At 34.0% G+C, this 22,303-nt stretch overlaps 1 protein-coding gene across 4 annotated transcripts; it reads right to left on the minus strand.

Annotated features, from left to right (window-relative positions):
* Window positions 1–256: 256 nt before the first annotated feature.
* On the minus strand, window positions 257–20,423 carry LOC106131327 (uncharacterized). 4 transcript variants are annotated; one of them, XM_060944860.1, is made up of 9 exons: window positions 20,201–20,420; window positions 14,325–14,517; window positions 11,999–12,133; window positions 7,137–7,396; window positions 3,714–6,222; window positions 3,184–3,390; window positions 2,654–2,672; window positions 1,800–1,905; window positions 257–1,454 (listed from the first exon to the last, which is right to left on the minus strand). In XM_060944860.1, exons 2-9 carry the CDS (start codon window positions 14,428–14,430, stop codon window positions 672–674), a joined length of 4,125 nt encoding a protein of 1,374 aa, XP_060800843.1. In that variant the 5' UTR covers window positions 14,431–14,517; window positions 20,201–20,420; the 3' UTR covers window positions 257–671. The 4 variants fall into 4 exon arrangements, with proteins under 4 accessions (XP_060800843.1, XP_060800844.1, XP_013185856.2 ...); XM_060944861.1 differs by lacking the exon at window positions 3,184–3,390; XM_013330402.2 differs by lacking the exons at window positions 14,325–14,517; window positions 20,201–20,420 and adding an exon at window positions 13,015–13,236.
* Between the last annotated feature and the right edge of the window lie 1,880 nt (window positions 20,424–22,303).

The following is a 22,303-nucleotide window of genomic DNA, read 5'->3' on the forward strand; positions in this document are numbered from 1 at the left end:
ATTCCGCAATTATCTTGAATGGAATGCAATGGTTTGATTTAACTACATATGTTCCCAGATTTCATAAAACTACTATCAACTACCTGAATCTAAGTAGGATTAGGTTCCCCTGTTCCTCCATTACGGGCATCACTAAAAAAGTTGCTTGGTGTAATACTCTGTTTAACCAATCTTTGAGTTTTACAAATTTTACAACAGTTGGCTCATCAATGTAATTTTCTTGGCAACATGGTATATTAAATAATAAAATAAAATATAATGTGTTTATTATTATTTATTTCTTAATGATTTAACACATGAATTAGTACTTAAATAACATTAATAAAGTTATAGAAAAATATTATTTCTTATAAATTAGTTGAAAACATCATTGATAACGAAAAGTATATATAATAAATAATGTACTTATGCAAAAAAGTTAACTGTTGGATATCACGTCGATCTATAAACAAGCATAGAGAGACAAATCGTAAAAACCTAGTAGGAATATAAAACTGTAGTCGTAAGCAGGCGCTCAAACAAAGGATTAATTAAATGGTCCGAACAGAACGGCTTCGTCGTTAAATTGTTCAGAAGCGAAATGTAAGTATGCAATAGTACATTTAAACTGTTTCACCGTAGCCAAGCCAAATGTATGACAATGTACCTACAATGAAATATAAGCACTGATTTTATTTTACACCGACATCACGCGATGTTACCGCCGTTGCAGTGCGTGTCACTGTAGTTGTTGCATTGGCTGTCTTTGCGGCTGTCCCCACTTTTCTAATTGTAGTCGTTGTCGTCGTTTTAGAGATACCTCCATTTGCAAGATGCTGTACTTCAGTTCCAGATAGAACTTCCTCGGTCGCCGATTGGGTCTTCTCGTGAGCGGAAGCATTTTTTACGTTCTTATCAATAGTTTGCTCGAAACCATTTCGTTTAACAACTTCACTGTTACTCGCTTCATTGTATGTAGCGCCACGCTCGCCTTGTATTGCAGTTTTGATAATTCCGTTATCAGTGGGCAGCACTTCGTTATTCTCGAATCTTTCTGTGAATCCATCACATCTATCTATAGTATACGAACCTCGGCGAGGTTGTTCTGGTACCCAAACAATCTCTTGAGCCAATACTTCTTGTATAGGCTCAGGTGTGACAGTTAAACTCCGAACATCATTTCCCCGTAAATGGGTCACATGTGTGCGTACATTCTGAATATCGTAGTTATTCGATTCGTTTCTAATATCATTAGTTTCGTTCTGAGTTACAATGTTTCTTTGTTCTACAACTTCGTTATTACTCTGTACTTGACTAACTTTACTCTTTTGAGTTGTTTGAGAGAAGTTTTGTGACGTTATTTTTGCGGTCACTTGTTTCCCAACTGCGTTATGCGATTCCATTGGTTTCAACTGACCTAATAATGGAGAGTGTTTGATTCCAAATGTAATTTGTGGTGTTTTACTCAATTGTACCTAAAACAGAAAATATTATATTTAAAAAAAGCCATGGGTTTAGGTTTTATTCAACGTTACTTGAAAGTCTACTAACGGAGCTCGATAATATTGATTTAACCTTATTTTATTCATCATCTCGACATCAAAAATCAAACCATCTAAGCATTCCCATTCCTCTTCCTGGTTCAATATCTTCAACATTCTTTTTTCACGCTATTCCTTATTCTGTCACTCAATTTTACACCGATCATACTTCTAAGCGCTCTCGTTTTCACCGCGTTTATTTTACTCATCATTCATCAAAATCACTCAATAGTATTCTTTTAACAGAAAACATTACACAAGGTACAAAAAATATTTTACCTTTTCTGGGGAATAGGTGCCAGGTGCTGGCACACGTACACGATCATCGACAGGTACTTTGTGCCGACCCGAAATTGTGTACACTGGCGTATCCAGAACCGATGGAATAGGCTATTTTACACCATGTAAAAAAAAATATAAAAATGCACGTATCTTATAGATTTTGTAAAAAATAAAAGAAAAACATCGATCATTATTCATAAAAGTGCAATATGGATTTTATAATTCAATTTAAAAAATCCTCTTTTTTAATCTGTTCTTCAAAAGTCGAAAACGCTATCCGCCATGTTGGGTACTGACGTGACGTCATACTTTTAGTAAACAAATATCGAATCGAAAACATATTGATGATGTCAGGCTCTGTTTATTTTGAAATTTTAAAATTTCTATCACGTTTTTGGGTTTTTACTCTTTAATAATTTAATAGAATCATGGAAGACGGTTTTGTGAAAGCAGACAATATAAATCTACCGAGGATTAATACGTTGATGGTGGCGAAATTTTTTGCGTCCAATCCCGATTTCTGTTCTGCTGAGTTAAGAAATGTTAAAACAGCGATGTAAGTATTTATTGTATTAAACATTCTCTTACACCAACAATATGTATTGTAATTCATTATTACAAAAATCTTTTTACTTTAGTCTTACGTAGAGCCGTATTGTTTACTAAAAGTATGACGTCACGAGTCAAAACAGCATGGCGGATGGCGTTTTCGCGCGAAAATACAAAATCATAAATAATAAATCGTTTTTAGAGCACTTTTCGGCTTCAAAAAATTTTAATAAAAATTCTATAGGTATAACACAGTCTCAGGATTGATTTAAAACAGTTTTCAAAAAAGAGTGTAATAGCCTATTCTGTATGTATTAGGCGCTGAAACCAAACGTGAGACATTCAAAGTTAAAGTTAAATCAAAATATCATTATTACCTCCATCTTTAATCAACTTAAATAACCCTTATTAGAAAATGATGTATCAATTGAAGTGCATGTTAATTTGTTAGACGTTAAGCCATTATAATATACCTGAAAGAACCAATCATTAGGAACTTGACGTTGATTTTATTGGTTTAATTTGAAAAAGAACTAACTGATATGTTAGAACCAGAGTTAATCGAGTCCAAATATTCCGATTTATTTTTAGCCATGTATTTATGTATCATTTCTATTTTTTTATTAATTATCGCACTAAAAATAATTTTAAGCTGGGAAAATCCATTGAAGGCTGCAAAACAACTGCCATGCTTTTATTGTTAATTATCAATGTTTAAAATAATATAAATTTATAAGTCGTAGTCGTTTACAAAACAATAGAACCGCTTTGATTAAAAAGTCTTTGCCTATGTTAGTTGATTTTAGGTCACCCAATTGCTTATTGTTCTTACCAGGCGTTTCCGCATATTTGTCAGTATGTATTTTTATACCAAAAGTATGTTGTGGGGAATATGTTAAAACAAATTTATATCCTTTCTCCGGATTATAAGTTCCAGGAGCAGGAACTTTTAATCTTTCATCTATTGGCTCCTTATGTCTTCCAGAAATTGTGTATAGTGGTGTCTTTACTGGTGTAGGGAGCGTGTATGAATTCGGAGCTGTAACGTCGGTATTTTTCATTCATTTAAAAAACTTATGATACTTTAAGACTAAATAATAGTTATATACTTTTAAAAAACTAGTTTTCCAGAAAGTTACAAGAGAAGATACCTCAGTGAAGGAATGTAATTTTCGACTTACGAGAACCTAAGACTCTCTTGTAAGCGAGAGTTTATATTCTTGCGCTTATTCTTATTTTCAGTTTTCCATCGGACATGAAATTTTGCCAATATAGATAAAATGATATACATATATATTTTTCGTAACAAGGTGGAATTAAAGTTGTAAATTAAAAATCAATTAACAAGAAATTAATAATTACCTGGAGTGTTTAAAACTTTCAATGTATCAGTTTTAATTCTAAATGTATATTGTGGTGCATTATGCATTAAAACTTTATCAGCCTTATCAGGATTGTAGCTGTTGGGTGCTGGGTTGTTATCAGGCTTGCGACAATTAGTTTTGATTCTAAACGAATATCGTGGAGCATTATCCAACAGGATTTTGTCAGCCTTTTCGGGATTGTACACATTAGGTGCTGGAGTATCACTTGTTTTGCTGTCCTTTCCTTTTGGGGATAAAGTGTAAGCTGGTGATTTTTCTAATATAACTTGGTCTGCCTTATCAGGATTATATGCATTTGGAGCAGGAGTATTTACTGGTTTATCTTCAGGTCCTTTCATGCCAAAACTGTATTTTGGCACTCCATCTAACATATAATGATATTTACATGGGTCATATGCATTAGGAGCAGGTGTATTCAGTTGTTGATATAATGGATGCTTAGACCTAAATGTATAAGCAGGAGAACTTTCCAAAAGTACTTTATCCGCCTTATCTGGACAGTAGGCATTCGGGGCTGGAGTCTCATTTATTTTTGCAGGCTGTCCTTTCCCAGACATTGTAAATTTAGGGGTGCCATCCAAAATATGAGGATCGTATGCATTTGGCGCAGGCACATCAGATGTTTTAGAATCAGGCCCTTTTCCAGACATTGTGAATTTAGGAGAATCGAACGGAAGATGAGGATCATAAACATTTGGCCCTGGAGTGTCTGATAGTTTTCCATCTGGGCCTTTTCCTGCTAAGGTGAATTTTGGAGTATTATCCGGAAGTTGTGGATTATACGCATTTGGTGCTGGTACGTCAGATACTTTTCCAGTATTACGTTTTCCTGATATTGTGATCTTAGGACTAGAATCTATTAAACGTGGATCATAAGCATTTGGTCCAGGGGTATCTGATGGTTTTGCATCAGGACCTTTGCCATACATGCTATATTTTGGAGTACCATCAAGTAAATGAGGATCATATGCATTTGGTCCTGGAGTGTCTGAAGGCTTTGCATCAGGACCTTTTCCATATATACTAAATTTTGGAGTACCGTCAAGTAAATGGGGATTATAAGCATTGGGTCCCGGAGTATCTGAAGGTTTTGATTCCGGACCTTTACCATACATACTAAATTTTGGAGTACTGTCAAGTAAATGAGGATCATATGCATTCGGTCCAGGGGTAAATGAAGGCTTAGCATCTGGACCTTTGCCACACATGCTAAATTTTGGAGTTCCATCAAGTAAATGAGGATCGTATGCGTTTGGGCCTGGAGTGTCTGAAGGTTTTGCATCAGGACCTTTTCCGTACATACTAAATTTTGGAGTACCGTCAAATAAATGAGGATCATATGCATTGGGTCCAGGAGTTTCCAATGGTTTTGGTTCAAGTCCTTTTCCATACAAACTATACTTTGGTGTGCCATCTTGTAAAAGGGGATCATAAACATTAGGTGCAGGGGTATCGCTTGGTTTTTCTATTATCGTTTTAGGTCTAAATGTGTAAGCAGGTGATGATTCATGAAGGATTTTATCAGCTTTGTCTGGACTATATACATTTGGACCAGGAATGTTGTCAATTTTAGGTTCAGGTCCTTTTCCAGCCATAGAATATTTTGGAGAACTATCCAAAGTATGTAGACACCTTTCAGGAGCGTAAACGTTTGGTGCTGGAGTGTCGTTTGTTTTTGTAATTTCATTTTTCACTCTAAATGTATATGCTGGAGATGATTCGTGTAATATTTTATCAGCTTTGTCTGGGCAATAAGCTGTAGGACCAGGAGTGTCTGGTATTTTATCGGAATGACCTTTACCACTGATACTAAATTTTGGTGAACTATCTAGCATATGAATGGATTTTTCTGGAGTGTATACATTAGGCGCTGGTGAATCACTTCGAATTATTGTTTGCTCCTTTATTCTAAAACTATAAGCTGGTGAACTTTCATGCAAAACTTTGTCAGCTTTTTGAGGATTATAACTATTAGGTGCTGGTGTATCGGACACTTTATTTTTTTCTGTTTTTCCGCAAATCGTAAATTTTGGTCCACCGTTTAACATATGCATAGATTTTTCTGGAGCGTAAACATTCGGTGCAGGTGTGTGTTCAATCTTATCAATTACTTCTTTTGATCTTATGGTGTAAGCAGGTGAACTTTCATGTAAAATTTTATCTGCTTTTTGAGGGTTGTAGCAATTAGGAGCTGGAGTAAGTTCATGCTTTTCTGCAACTCCCTTTCCTGCTAACGTATATTTAGGTCCATTCTTCAATGAATGTAAAGCCTTTTCTGGAGAATAAATATTGGGTGCGGGTGCGTCGTGTACTTTTATAAATTCAGTTTTAGTTCTGAACGAAAAAGCGGGTGATTTTTCTCTCAAAAATTTATCTGCCTTTTCGGGACTATAAGCATTTGGAGCTGGAATGTTTTCGGACCTTACAATTTTTTGTTTGCTTGAAAAAGTGTGTTTCGGCGAACTAGAGCGTTGTATCATATCAACCTGAAATTCCAAAGAAGATATATTATATTAAATGAAATATGGAAACTTATCAAATAATGTTTATTATATAGACAATGTAATCTTAGTTAATAAATAATATAAGTAGAAAGTACCTTAACTTAGACGAACACTTATGAGCAGCATGCAAGATGAAAAAACTTGTTAATGGCCGTTCTGATGTATATTTCTTAAACTATTTTCTACATGCTAACTTTATCAATATTGAAACAATTCTGAAGATTTCATAAATTACAAAGTCTTATTTTAATTTAGAAAAATATTTAATACGTAATTTCAATATTCATTACAAATAAACACTAATAGGAAATAAGTAAATTTATTATTACTAAAGCTTGATTTCGATAAAGCGACGAGCAACCCAGAGGGGCTGATGTTAGGGAGCGTCATGATAAAGCTGGTTACAGACACGTGGGGTTATATTGCGACGGTTCATATTATCAATCCTTCAGGAGCTGGGTAATGAGCCGATTGACCGATGAACTGCGAGTGTCGAATGCCAAAGGTATGTGCAGGCGCCCAGGGGAGATTCACACAAACCTGCCATGCGCATTGCTTAATGTTAGTATTTGGATTAAAATGAAGCGTACATTAATATTATTTAATAAAGCATTATTATTTCAGAAAATATCATAGTCACCTGACAAATATGATGGCACAAATAAAACAAGAAAATTGCGCCATGTTTGTAAAGATGTCGGCTACACAAAACTTACATGAGAGAGGTCTAAGATTAAGAATAAATAAAGATAACTTGGGTACCAGTTAGATGGAATGATTAGACTACTTAATTTTCCTGGTGATTTTTTTTATAAAATATTTAAAGAGGCATTATTATAGCTTCTATGATATAAGCTATTTCCACAAACTAAAACCTAAATTTTAAGGAAAATTACCTTTTCAGGGCAATAAACACCGGGGCCAGGCACAGATGCAGACGGTGGTTTCAACTCTCTTCTAGGAGCCATGGTGTATGCCGGAGGTCTTTTCGTCAGAACAATAGCTGCCTTGTCTGTAGTATACGTCCCGGGACCAGGCATAGGTGTCTTCCCTTCAATGGTTTTAGCTCGACCTGTGATGCTGAAGGCGGGCGCTGCTCGTTTACCACCTTCCTTGGCTTCACCAAGAACGGGCGGCATGGAATACACGTTGGGTGCTGGAATGGAAAAACAGAAAAATATAAATATGTATATGCCGTCAGTTGAAAAAACAAATTGACCTCAATAACTTATTTCACGACATGACATCATTTTATTTTACCTATCAAAAGCTTATCATACTACGCAAAAATATAAACATGAAATTGCATACCTTTATTATGGGTTCAATTACATGACTAAAATATGTGAAGCTGGTCATGTTAGAGTTGAACAGATGGTAATGAGTTTAAAGAAAAACCCGAAATGTGGTAGCGATCAACAGTATCTATATTTTTTGCAGCATAAAAGTTTGTAATAAGAAAACATTAGTTTTCAAAATATACAGAAGCGGTAACATTCAATACCTAACCTATGCAATACCTATGTGGTAGGTACGTAAGTGTTTTTGTCTAATGCAATGACATGATAACATACTCAAAATATTAAAGAAATGCAAACAGGTACGTAGAAATACTACCAACAAATGAGACGAAAAAAAATTGGTGTAACGTAACGAAACATGATTCATACGTGTAAGAAAAATGATAAAAACTATATTAAAAAAAACAATAAATTAGCTTAAACCATTTATAATAGTCGAGTGCTACAAACAAAAAATTCATACAAAGCAGAGCATGTGTGACCTAAAAATATACACAGCCAAGAACGAAGATGAGGAAATTGCTACTGTGATCATAGGTCTAAGATTCTTATGCACCTGGCGATTTGCCACCTGGCTGTGGTGGATTAATTCGTATACCAATGGAGAAAGCCGGAGCGTGGTCTAACACTGCTCTGGCTGCCTTGAGGGGTTCATAGTCGCAAGGAGCTGGGGTGGGGGCCACTCGCATCGGAGGCCAGCGACTGTGTAAAGACGCAGCAGGTGCTAATGCTCGTCCTGTTTCCAAGTAAATTAGTCAATAGACTACTTGATTGACCTATATTATTTAATATATGTAGTTTCCTAAAAGATGTTACGTTTTTAAGTTATCCTTTGTTTTTTGGTAATGAGTAAAATTTTTTGTACTAAATAAGTTATACCCTAAATAAAAAAGCAGAAATCGGAAATTAGACGTAATTTAGTAAGTACATTTATAAATTCTGTGATACCTTATGGTTTTTTAATTGGGAAATTCTGTATTTCACATAATTTTTAAATAAGAGTTTTATATATAAAAGAGTTCTATATGAAACAATTTCAAACTCAAACTAATCAAAAACGAATAACTTAAGACAGTTTGCCAAATTAATAAACCTACGTAAATGAAAACCCAAACAAAATTATCTACACCTAATCAAGGTGTAGCAAAAAGCAAGCTTCAAAAAATTTAAAAATTTGAGAATTTTTATTAGTTTTAATAGACACTAATATCCTGTTTTATTTCCTCTTAACTTTTATTTCTTGTGTTTATACGTAAGCATTTTTAAATTTCACGTCAGGGACGTATGGAGTTTATTCAACGGTGATATTTTTGTAACAACTAATTCTTTACAATCGGACTATAAAGTAACAAGATAATTAAAATACATAATACAACCTTCAGTTTGACAAACTTGTGGCAATATGCTAAACAATTATAACAGCTCTAATCCCCAAACCGGTTTCATGAATCTAAATACATAAAATCACTGTAGAATGTTTCTAATAAACATTTACCTACCTTATAATTTCCGAGTATACGATTCACTGTTCTCAACCGATTCACACAAACACTCAGACTTGTATGAAACGAGTAAACACATATTGGTAAATGAAGCGTGGTGGATGTCTGAGCTTATTCCGATCGAGTCAATTCAGGGTCTGGTAAGGCGCCTACACGGGCAATGAGTCAGCCGATCACCTTCATCCTTACGTACATATTTGGAGACATCGGCTGCAGAAACAACTTACAATACACCCAATGCCATTCAAGCAACTAAACGAGTACGGATTGATATTTAGTATACAATATGGGCTTAAATTACTTTCCGCGTTTGTTTTATATATGCATTTTTTTATGGAGTAAGAGAACGAGATACTGTAGGAAATACGAGTACAAATAATACGACGAATAAAATTTTATACAGTTACAATTATAACGTGCATAAAACAAAATGACTATAGGTATTTTATCAACAATTTTTGGGCAGTTAAACGTTGCCTTCGGTTTAAAGATTGAGTTCATGTAAGATATTGATATTGATTGTCTACCACTTCATTCTCCAAGAAATTAACATTTCAGTTATACCTAAAAAGCTACAATTAGACTGAAATGTGCGCTATAAATGCGAATTAGCATAGAGACAGAAAATAAAAACACTGCAGACGACATCGCTTATGCTAATTATTACTGCAGTCGTGACCCAGTTTAAGAAGTATTTTATGTGCCTTACCATACACATGTGTCGCATAATAAGTTGCGAAAGAACTTAAAAAATATCTTATGTTTCACGTGATATAAATTTCCCATTACAGAATTAGAATGAGTCGCAAAAACCGGAGTTCTAAAGTAAATTCGAAATCGTTTAGTGGGCGGCAGACTGTATAATTGACGATAGAACAATATCGTGTTTTCAAAGACAACAATTATCCAGTAAACGGCAATTGCAGAGCTACCCACGCCTTTCTGTATCTGGGTTTGTCTTAGAATATCTATTAAAGGTATAATCGTGTGAGAAAATTTTCAAAGTAACAATCATTTATAGCGTAAATAAAATTTCATCGTAAAAAATTATAACTTTTTCAGGTATTTTTTCTCTCCCTAGTTCTAGGTACTAGTAAAACTGAACGATAGGTCTATACGGACAGAACGAAAATTTGTAATATATTGAGAAGTTGTATACGAACTTTATAATTTTTTACATAGAGTAGTTTTATTCGCCCATTGCAACACTTATGCTAGTTTGCCTCCAAAAGGTCATCTCATTAATACCTACCAAAGTGAATATGACAAGTGACTCATACTTAGGTAATTCACAAAATATTAAATTATAGGTCCTCAAACAATTTCATTAACTTTAAAACTAGATATATCTTTCATAGAACACCTTATTCGGCCTCGTGTAATGTCGGAATAATAATCTAGAAGAGATTGCATTTCCAACGATAGAGCAATTTAATTTTACTATATTTTAGTCATCATGTACAATAATCGAGTTTTAGTAAGGTATGCTCTACTGTAAACAAAGAAAATAATGCTTACTCTATGGTCTCCGATAAATCTATCACCCGATATGAACCAAGATGCGCTTCAGTAGGCCGACGACAAGCGACAACAATGTAGGCGCGGTTTATTAGCGCTATGCTCACTCTACGATGACGATAAGAGACTGACAGACCACGCAATGAAAACGCTACGTGTTAATAGGGCGCTAAAAGCTATTATTGTACGATTTGTTATGTAATATTTATAGTCTACAATGTTAATGCCGCCACAAGGGGGTAGGTAAGTTTAAATATTTTCGACAGAACTCCGCCCTGGTGGTTGTTGCTTTGCGTCTTAAATAACCGATTGAATTATTATTCCACAGTTACATATACCACCTTATTATTCCACATTGTCAAAAATAACGGTAAAAAAAACCTACTGTAATATGTAATATATATAAACAGGTTGGTCGTGACTGCGCCCCTCTTCATATTCTTCATGAGCGCGCGAGCCTTCGCCTATGAACTAATACAGCGCTAACCAAGTAATCAGTGGCAAATCCTCTGGCGGTTACTTGCTAGATCTCGTGTCTTAAGGTTAACCTCTTGAATATTGTTAAACTAGCCCGCTTAAAAAGGTTGTAGTTATTCTATGGATCTTTAAATTATCTCTCATCTCGTTTACCTAAACGCCACAAGGTTCATAATGAAACGTATTTCAATGACCCAATGTTAACCCTACGAGATTGAATAGTTTTAATAGCTTTCATGTCGTGCGAAGATCGAAAATGTCCAGCCCGACATCCAAATTATGTGGCTAACGACGTGGGGAGCCAATTTGGCGAGCAGTTAAGTCGAGGAATTCAAACCGAGCACGCAACCCCATATGGAAGGTTCAGGAAACTACATTTCGTACGCAGTAAATAGCACCGAATAGGGTTGTGTTTATGTATCTGAAGTTTATTTGCTATTTACACGTTGCGTTTAAATAAAAAGTATCTACTAGATAAACTTACGATGTCTTTGGATAAATTAAATTTTTTATAATTTTATTTTCGTAATGTAATAAATATACGTCATATAAGTTATTCAGAATCCAAACATGTAGATGCATGACGTAAATCTAAGGCTTATACCTAGATAAAATACATATTTAAACTTTGAATTAGTTGAAGTTGGAGGAGACAAACTAAATTGGTTGCCCAAAATATAAAATGACATAATTATTAACATCTTTTTATCATAAAGCTTTTTTGATCGCATTTGTAGTTTACAGCTTCAAAGCTCAGATCAGGTACCTAATGGTAATAAAACAAACTCTCTGGCTCTTCTTTGCGTTTTCTTCTCGTTTAATCTCGGTCTGCTTTCTGCTATTTCTCCCTTTACATACATACACAAAATGACACCTCTTTCTCGGAGTGGTAGGAAAATTCTCACTAAAACAGCATGAAGTTTTTGCTGTAGTATTAAATGTTTATGTCGTGTACCTTACCTTTAGCAGTCATTCCTTCAGTATTGTAGGTAGCAGGTCCTGGTCCTGACTTAGTGGTAGCGCCCACAGGATCAAGTTTGTGACCGAATGTGAAAGCTGGAGCACGGGACTTCCGGGACTCCTGCGGGGGTTTACCTGAAAAGCAACATGTTGCCTGATTAGGTAAAAAAAAAATGCACTTTCTTTAATATTTAACCGAGTCCACACTTTGCACAATTATAAAGAAAAAAAATCGTTACAGCATATTGTAGATCTACATTTCCAAATTCATGTTTTGAGTACCTCCATAATAGATACTTAACTGTTGCGAATTTAAGGTTCGATAAAGTCTTACTAAATAAAACCATTCTTTTCTCAGTTTTTAAATGTATGTATTGTATATTCATAAAACTATGTCGTGATTTCGTCCAAGAAGTAATGCGCACCAACAGAATATATTATGTCAAACCTGTGTTAATTGTTTAGCAAAATACTGTTACTTTACAGAAAATATAGCATCTTTACTGTGTCACATAAAAATTTAAGGATATAAAAATCATGCTTAAATATCTTTACTTTCTCTCTCCCATCTTTGTTTCGAGTAACACCCTCAGAAAAATGTGCTTGATGGGGCGGCTTTATTATGTTTTTTCTTTATTTTTAGTATATTGCAGGCAAAAAAAATATTAAAATCTTAAAAATTGTCTTCAATTCGTTGCTCCTTGGAAAGTTTCATGACATATCTATGCAGGTCTTCCATTTAATTTAAGATAAATATAAGATATGTAATTCAATAAAAAAAATAGTTTTTGAGAAAATCGCGACCATACAACATACTATACCGGTTGCATAGGTATAGAACCTCTTTTTTGAAGTCAAAAACATAGTAAAATTAGAACATTGATAAAATTTGTTCTTAAAATTATCTTATTGATATATAAAAAATATACAGTTTACTGCAAATATCTTCGAAACCATCCATTTACATATCTGCCCCATGTCAAGCATAAAGTATTTCGTGCACTGATTGAGCTCACCTTGGACCCGGTCAATGTTTTCGCCTACGATCGCTCCAAATACTACTTGTAATAAATTCTTATAACCCGTTGATCACCACACATAGACTATCATGATTCAACCAGTCCGCAATATATTTTATTTCTAAAACTAATGCAGATAGCAAATTTATGTAAGTTAATGTTTACGTCAACAAACAATTCTCGCTTGACACGAGTGATCTATGTAAAGATGAATACGGAATTGATTTTGCTCTTGAAAAGTGTGGTGATCGCGCGGCTTTATTTGACGAGCACACCGATCACATTTAAACCTCTTCGCTAGATAGGCTTATTGTTAGCGAGAAACATAACTCAATCAAAGAATCGCCAATCACTGTAAATATGAATATGAAACTCTTCCGTTACTGAACGACTGACCGACAACGTACCTACAACTGAAACTGTTGGGATGTACTCGTATGTACGATTCTTAGGAGTGCACTAAGAGAGGCTTTCTTTGAACGGAAAATAATTAAAGGATACCTACTATTATCTCTTTAGCTAAGTAGAAAAAACCCTAATTAGAATTATGAACAATAGTTTAACGAGAGGCATAATTCAGTATTTCAAAAACAGACCATCACAAACCATCAGATCCAGTTTTGACAACGCCTGTCCACTGTCTAGCAAGTACACATCGTTTAAGTCAGTGTACAAGTAAAATGATGTCATTTATGTGTACTAACTCGCGGCGAGGCCGAGGCTTGCGGCCGCGAGCCGCGATAATCTCGCCAACCTGGGAATGACATCAGCGAGAGTAGACCAACAATACGCTGCCGAAACTAATAACTCACACAAAAGAAATAACTATTTGAAGTCATGTTTATACAATGTTTAGTCTTACCATAACATATTTGGGGTTTTCTCTGTTTGCCGATACATTTCGTTTGGTTTGTTATTCAGGTGTGTATATTTTATATAATAGAAGAAACTGAGGCGCAGTATGATTACTTTGTCATAATATAATATTTGGTTTTTATTTTGCTCGGGAACCGGCCATTCGTGGTATGATATCGCACATCAGAAATGAATACGAGTAGATATGTCTATTTGCGATTTTTCATCTATTCTTAAGTCTAGATTATCGATCTAGAACTATGGATGGTTCTAGATAAAAATCGATTTAAAAAACTGATAGAAAGAACTCTGATAAACCTTAACTAGGTTACGTAACTTATGCTATAAATATGATTGGGGTACCGAAAATGAAGCTTTAATTTAAAGATTCTGATTTTAGTCACAACAATAACAGTAACGATGAAAACACTGTAACAGTATCGATGGCTTACCTATAAGGGTAGGCAGAGACACAACAGCAGGTCCTGGACTGGCAGCCTCGGCAGCAATGGGTCCACGACGTTTGGTCGGCGTCCACGGGTTCTGGCGAATTCCCATCAGGCTTTCGCAAGGGTAAAACTTCTTCGGCAGAGATGATGATGTCCTCGCTAATCCAAAGCTGTGTCGTCGGGCAGTTGTTGTAGTCTAAAAAAATATTGTCAGTTAAAACGGTAATAGTCAATGAAATAAATAAAATCCTACTCTATTATGATTTACCTAATTAGATTGAATCTTTATAAAATGTAAGAGGAGGAAACGCGAATATAACCATAAATATTAGCGTTTTCTATCTTATAAATATGATCAATTACAATCAATCTATCCTTCCACAAATAATATTAACAAATTTTACCGATTTAGGTGTAATCGTACTCATTGTTTTTGACGTCATAGCGGCGGATTCAATATTCCGAAAGCCTTCCCGTAAAATCTAACTAAAAAATATTTACAATAGATTACACTACTGTAACACATAGAAAATAATCTAAAAAAATATTATTAGCAATATCTAAAACTTTGAGGTAGAAAATTCAAAATGACGAATCATGACATTGTCTGCCAACATCACACGCAATCAGTTAAAAAAAAATAACTCCACTTATCAAAACAAAACATTTAACCCTGTGCATCCACGCACACTGTGAGAACTCATAGTATTGTTTATGAATACGGGTGTTAGTACCTTTTACTATGCGCGAGACCATTTCCTTTCAAATTTTTATTTTTGATGAAATGATGATTCTATCTGATTCGTTCGTACATGATAGGTAGGTATAGGGTTCACGTTATAGGTAGGTATTATGGGCTAACTTCAGCGGTATCAATCAAACAATCCCGAGTTTGTTATATTAGTTGAATGCAACCAGTATTAGTTACTAACTAACTATAACTCATCGTAAGGAATTATTGCTGGTAAACCTACACGCACTTTCAGCAACCATTATCGGATCTGGTCAGATTTTTTTTCCTTTCCGGGGTACAAATAGGTCAATAAATTACCTGGTCCTCCAATTGTTGGACGGCAGTCAAAGTTAAAAAAAATAGTTACCTATCTACGAATTAGTATATTTTTATTTTACGTCAAAACTAGTTACGGTACTACTGACCTCATCATAAGACCAGTTATAAAAATTCAGAAATAATAATGTCCAGTCAAAATAGAACCATTAATATATGTCCGATTTTCTGAATAATTTTAAGGATCTTTTTTCCGCAAAACCTTGACAAGGTATCTTCATACAACGAAATATGCATTATATTTTTGGGCAACTAGCAGCAAAGTACCTATGGCAAAAATAACGATAATAAATATAACGATTTCTCTCCTAGGAACTTAGTGTTGGCTTCACAAAATGCAATTCAAGTGGTTTTGTATTGTTGAACAAAAAAAAATTACCTTTTAATAAAGTTGGTTTGTCATAAGTACCCTAAACGAGCTTGCGTAGAGAGTTATGAGTGTGGATGAAACGAAAGTTGTATGCAAGGATCGTAACAAGTGGAAAGATGAAGTCTCTGCCTACCCTTCTGGGAAAGAGGACTCTGATTTTATGTAGTATGTAACTTAGTATGTTATGGTCGCTACTTGCTCCTCTTTTTTGTTAGCTTTTAATTAGCATATAACATTGAGATAACGGTGGCGTCATAACTATTTTGGTCCATTATGCTACTCTGAAAGGTATGCACAGCTATCAGAAAATACTTTGTTGAATATTTGTACGATAATTATATATATATATATAATATACATGCTCTATGTAGTAGGTTTCGTATGGTGAGTAACTGAATATATACATATATTTCAGAGGCTTATTGCTATCCGCCATTTCTAACATTTGCACTTTTTCTTTATCTGAAAAAGAAATATCATTTTGATATGAAATGTAAAGTTTTAAGGTAGATAGATAATGTTTCATGAGAAATATAATTATTATGCAACATAAAAACAAATCAAAAATCGATTTTCTTATCACTTTGACCTACTAGAAATCTATTATTTTTTAATTATAAATATTTAAGCAAAATTCCTTGACCTCTTTTAAAATTTACACTTACCTCCTAAAACTAGTTTTCAGATATATAAATTCACCTTTAAACCACCCATAATGTGAAATATTACCCAAGATACCACTTCAATTTAATTATTTAAAAGAGTATATTGAATTTCCAACTTCCATTAGATTACCGAGATTTTATTTCAGGTTAAACTAGTTTCTTTTTCTTAGAACCGATATAATTCATGGAATGAATGGAGATAACTACATTGAAGAAAACCTTTAAAAGTTATCACCATACATGCAAGGACAGGGAACACTTTATATGGTAATGGTCATCAAGAAACATTCAATTTATCCAATAAAGGCGCGTTATTTTCTTGGTAGGTTTACCTCATCACCCCTACGTAGAGAGAAAGTCTTTGTTCTTTTTAAGGAACACATGACATCAATGCCCATGAAACTTGCTTTGTAATCGGCAGCAACCTATACTTTTGCGACTTTTGCCTAGAACTCTGCGTAACTTTGGTAAACAGAGACAAAAAATATGTAGATTGTTATGAAAGTGAGATTTTCAAACCTTGCTTGGCAAACCTTTATGAACAAATTGTTGATTGGATTTAATTTTGTTAGATATAACATTTGCCTTCGCCTTGTCTGAAGTTACAATTACAATCTTCTTTTTATGTGTAGTTACAGTTTGCATTCATTAGGTTATTTAGATATTGTATAATAAATTTATTAAATGTTACTAAATGCATCAAATTAAATAGATATATACATTGTAAAAGGCGATTAAAAATTATACGATTATTACTTTAAGTCCAGAAATGAGAAGATTCTTATTTCTAGGTAACTACCTACTTATGTCGATGGTATATTGTTGAAGAATGTTTTAGAGCTGAAGTGCATAAAATACATTGGTCAAAAGAACTCTTTCGCTATGCACTCAGAACAAATCAGTAAGAACATAAGGAAGGAATTGCACAAGTAGGTAGGTATAATCGGAAAATATAGGTAGTATAATCAGAAGGTAAATTACAACTAAGCAAGAACAATGACACAATATGTTACTGTCATCAGGCCAGTAAACATGAGCTAGCAAGATTTACTCATTGAAGCCGCCTCCACACTCCCACCGCCTCGATCACGAAAAGTGATTGATTTTGTAGATACTGCCCACGTTAATTTGTCACTTTTGTTCCGTGTACGAGTATACTACCTTCTTTTATAATATTCTTTTTGATACTACCATCTTTTATTTCAGTTTCATTCATAGTTTCATTCATAAAGTCAAAAAAGTGTGTTGTTGGCTAAACATTCTTATGCAATTTTGTTAGTGACCTTTCTGTCTTTGCGAGACTGTTGGTTTGTTTACTCCGTAAGAAATAAAGACGGTAATTTGCTTAAAATGGACGACAGGAATAAATGTCTAATATTTATTTAATCTACAAAAGAAAGAAGGTGTTTGTTTCAAAAACTATTATTTACTATTTGCTTGATTGTCATTTAATAATTGATCTGCAAAAGTTGACTTAAGTTGGTAATCCTGAAGGGCACTGATTCAAAAATTAATTTCTTTATTCTTCAATCAGTCACATTTATTACAGGGAGACTTTGCACAAATCCCATACAAAAATAAAAATGCAAGTCAACAGCCGGCGGCTAGGCGACTGAAAGAAAAGGCATTCAGTGCCAGGACGTGCGAGGCGCTGTCGCCATGAAAAATGAATAAATTCCTATCTGGGCCAATAGCTTGTCCCAGAACCTTCGCGGAACAAATTTTTATCGAACTTAAATAGGTTTTATCATCACCACATTAAAGACATTATTAATTTTCAGCATTATTTGAAAATTCCAACTCTAAACTGGGACAAATAAATAATGAGAATATTTTATCTTCGACATTGATGGAATCACAAGCAATTTACCTTTGCAATGAATAAAAAACAATTTTATGTTTATTGGTTCTATGACAAATGTACAACTCGGAAAAATTAACTGCTATTTATATGGCCTTAACATTGGTAATCCCAAAGTACTTACAAAATTACCTACCTATATTGTTGTATTATTCTCGTTTTATGGTTGTTTTATGCCGAGATAAGCTTTACGCTAAAGCAGATAAACAGACAGAGAAAAACAAAACAAATAATTATTAGGTACAGAGATACTAATATACTACTTACTCTGTTCCGTACTAATTTTATTATATTCTCAATCCTTGTACACATTATTCATAGATATTATTAATTAAAGATGACTTCACCTATTTTAAGAAGTAAACAGTGAACGCATTTTGCATCGAATGTTGAGTGCCCTATGCAGTATCAAAATATAAATACAGTCAGCCTTGCAAATTATCACATAAAGTATCGTTATCCATTTGTAAATCTTACCGTGTCAATTGAGCTCATTAAATATATAACCTGATGCTGTTATGATAACCTTCCTGGTGACTGAGTAGGGTTGTAATGTTTAGAGTTCTATGATGTTTTTGGCATTTTTATGGATATTTTTTATAACTTAGACAAAGCCAGCAGTCTTCAAAGACTAAGCCACGTTCAGCTGTTAGGCATAATAATACCTACAATTAAGATTCAAATAGTGACATGTTGCTAGCCCATCGCCTAAAAGAAGAATCCCAAGTTTATGAGCCTATTCCTTAATAAATTTTTACGTCATCCATGGGAACAAGATGGAGTGGTCCTATTCTTTTTAATATTGCTGCCGAGAACCACATGGCACACAAAGACACACAGATTTATATTTCTATTTATTTAAGAGGTCATCTCGTAAAAAGCCGCTTTATTTCGCTTTCTTAATTTTTTGTATAACCTTTTTAATTTCCCGGAAGTATAACTGTGCATGTGATAGCCCTAGCGGTGACCCCACACTGAGTGTTGTCATCGACAATTTAGCAATGTATCCAACATGACCTGTCTGCTCCTGATGGAGAAAATTTACACTGCATGCAATTGAGCAATAACCGCATTTGTTTGTAGGTAGTTTCTCAATTTGCAGATGAACAACCTTTTTGCTTAAAAAACTGATATGGATAGGGTATTTAAAAATATGGATCGAAATTATTCCATTCTGTATTGTACCTACGTGTTCATCACATATTTCTCCTACTCCAATTCCAGGTTGCGCTTATTAATGTCAAACATAGGTAACTTAAATTTAGTTGGAAATTTGCTGAAGAGGGAAGCGCTCATTAAGTATGTACTTCCGTTTATATAAAAATAAACTTTTTTATATTCATAGGTTAGTTAGTCAAATTTGTTTGAAAAAAACCTAATGGAATTGCCATGTAGTGGTTTATATAATGAAACTGCATTAAATTTTATATGCAGATGGGGCAATAAAAATCGTTTACAATATTTAATAGCAGGAAATATTAAAGATGCACAAAATGTCAAGGATTTGTAGGCATTACCTTTAAACCATTCAATCTGACACTGATTTATTACGCTCAGGCTCATCTAAGCTCATGACAGATTTTGTCACAATTTTTTACTTCTTTAGTTTTTTTCCCTTATGAGAATTTCTGACTCACTTGAAATTCTCTTACATTTTCATCACTGGGGTCGTCAAATAAATTTGTTTTGTGACTATACTAAAATAAAATCAAAGCAGCTAGTCTGTATGTTACTTTTAATATAATAGGAATTAAATCAATTTTATATACTTGATTATAAATAAATACAATTTATTTAAAATATGAATCTTAATACACTCAGATTTAAATCGTTAAAATCTCGAAAATTTATATCTCGATACAGTTTAAAAAATAAAATATACACCGAAATTAAATAAAATACAAAAATTCTCACCTGTTATCGCTGTTCAGTTATCGTGTGTTAGCGCTGCTATTATTAATTTAAAGAAATAAAATTAGCAAAGAATAATAAGTGAAAAAAGAAAAGAGTTAAAGTTTGTTTACATATCAGTAAAATTACGTATTCGATCAGCCGTGGCTGTCGTCGGTAGTCGCGGTGGTTCGGTTCTCGCGGTACTGCGGTCGAGTCGGAATGTTGCCTCGCTTTCTGATACCGCTCGACAATCACGAGAGTGTGGGCGCTTCCCGCCAAACCTATAGCAAAACGAAGCTCCTTCCTTCGTTGCGTGAGGTGAAACGTCATCTGCATCATTTGCGTTCTATTCGAGGTTCAATTTCTTCGACGAAAGAAAGCTAAAAAAATATTCACTTATTTATATTTTTAATTCTAAATCTGTGTGTAGGTATTAGTAATGTTTTTAAACTTGTAGTGTTTTTAATTTCCTGATCTAATTAGACAGAATTTGATTTTATAAACGACATAATATGTATCCGTACCTACTGTAGGTTTTCGTTATTCGCTATATTCAATTTTATTCTTGGTAACTATGTGTGTATTCAATTTTTAATTTTTTTATTTTGACTTATAAGTTATACATTACTGAACCATTGAGGGAGGCCTTAATGGCTCAGTTTACCCATGACTTTATATAAAATAAACAAAAGTATTGTTTTGTTTCTGTCAATAAAATGTGTTGTACTCGGCAGCAACGCCCCCTGTTGGAATTTTTGTTCTACCTATAGCAATTTAATGTACAACAGAAGAACATTATGTACAAAAAACAATTTAGTATGTACGTACAGTAAATTTGAGAAAAAATGATACTTTATAGGGCGCTGCTAGAGAGTATACTCTACAGCAGCGCCACTCAGAATACTTACTTGTATTTATACTAGAAAGCTGATTTTTTAATTAGACGATGTACGAACGTTTATTAGTATGTACGTCTTAGAATAATAATGAAAATGTAAGCAACTTTTGTTTTATCTAACTTTAAAAGAAATGTCCTGCAAAGCATTAGTATTATTTAACGATTAATTTATTTTACGTGTTTAAAGCTTACCTAGCAAAAGCTAGTTTTTTTTAATTCATAATGAAAAAATAAAAGGCAGTCAATATAGTTCTCCTGAAATTGTTACTGTTACAAAATCTGTGTAATTCATTTAGTACTTACTTTATTAATTGCCTTATTGACAGGAAAGAAGATGTGTTCACTGCAACATACCTAACTACGGTCTTTCTTTTAAAGTTAGATAAAACAAAAGTTGCTTACATTTTCATTATTATTCTAAGACGTACATACTAATAAACGTTCGTACATCCTCTAATTAAAAAATTTGCGTTCTAGTATAAATACAAGTAAGTATTCTGAGTGGCGCTGCTGTATACTCTCTAGCAGCGCCCTATAAAGTATCATTTTTTCTCAAATTTACTGTACGTACATACTAAATTGTTTTTTGTACATAATGGTCTTCTGTTGTACATTAAATTGCTATAGGTAGAACAAAAATTCCAACAGGGGGCGTTGCTGCAGAGTACAACACAATAAAATGGATTATTTATTAGATCGGATCACAATATAAGTTACGGTGTAGTCTGATGGACCTTTGCACCATGAGGTTCGGTGTTTTTCTAAACTTTGGGTCTTGTTCTACTGTTAGTAGTTTTAGTTACTACAGCCTTGAAGCTTCTTCAAGTTTTGAAACACATCCGAAATCATTAAACTAATTATGTTAAGTACATACATACATACATAAAATCACGCCTCTTTCCCGGAGGGGTAGGCAGAGACTACCTCTTTCCACTTGCCACGATCTCTGCATACTTCCTTCGCTTCATCCACATTCATAACTCTCTTCATACAAGCTCGGCGGTTTCGGGTACTTTTGACCTGACCCTTTACCAGGACGTCCTTAATTTGATCAAGATACGTTCGTCTAGGTCTTCCCACTCCGACCTTTCCCTCCACACTCTCCTTGTATATCTGCTTAGTCAACCTGCTCTCATTCATCCTCTCCACATGAGTAACAATAACGAAGCATACTTACCTATGATTTGCAGATTCTTAAGTTATAATAGAGGCGAAGCTTCCATTTT

The sequence above is a fragment of the Amyelois transitella genome, chromosome 6 (genome assembly GCF_032362555.1).
Source record: "Amyelois transitella isolate CPQ chromosome 6, ilAmyTran1.1, whole genome shotgun sequence".
Classification (NCBI taxonomy): domain Eukaryota; kingdom Metazoa; phylum Arthropoda; class Insecta; order Lepidoptera; family Pyralidae; genus Amyelois; species Amyelois transitella.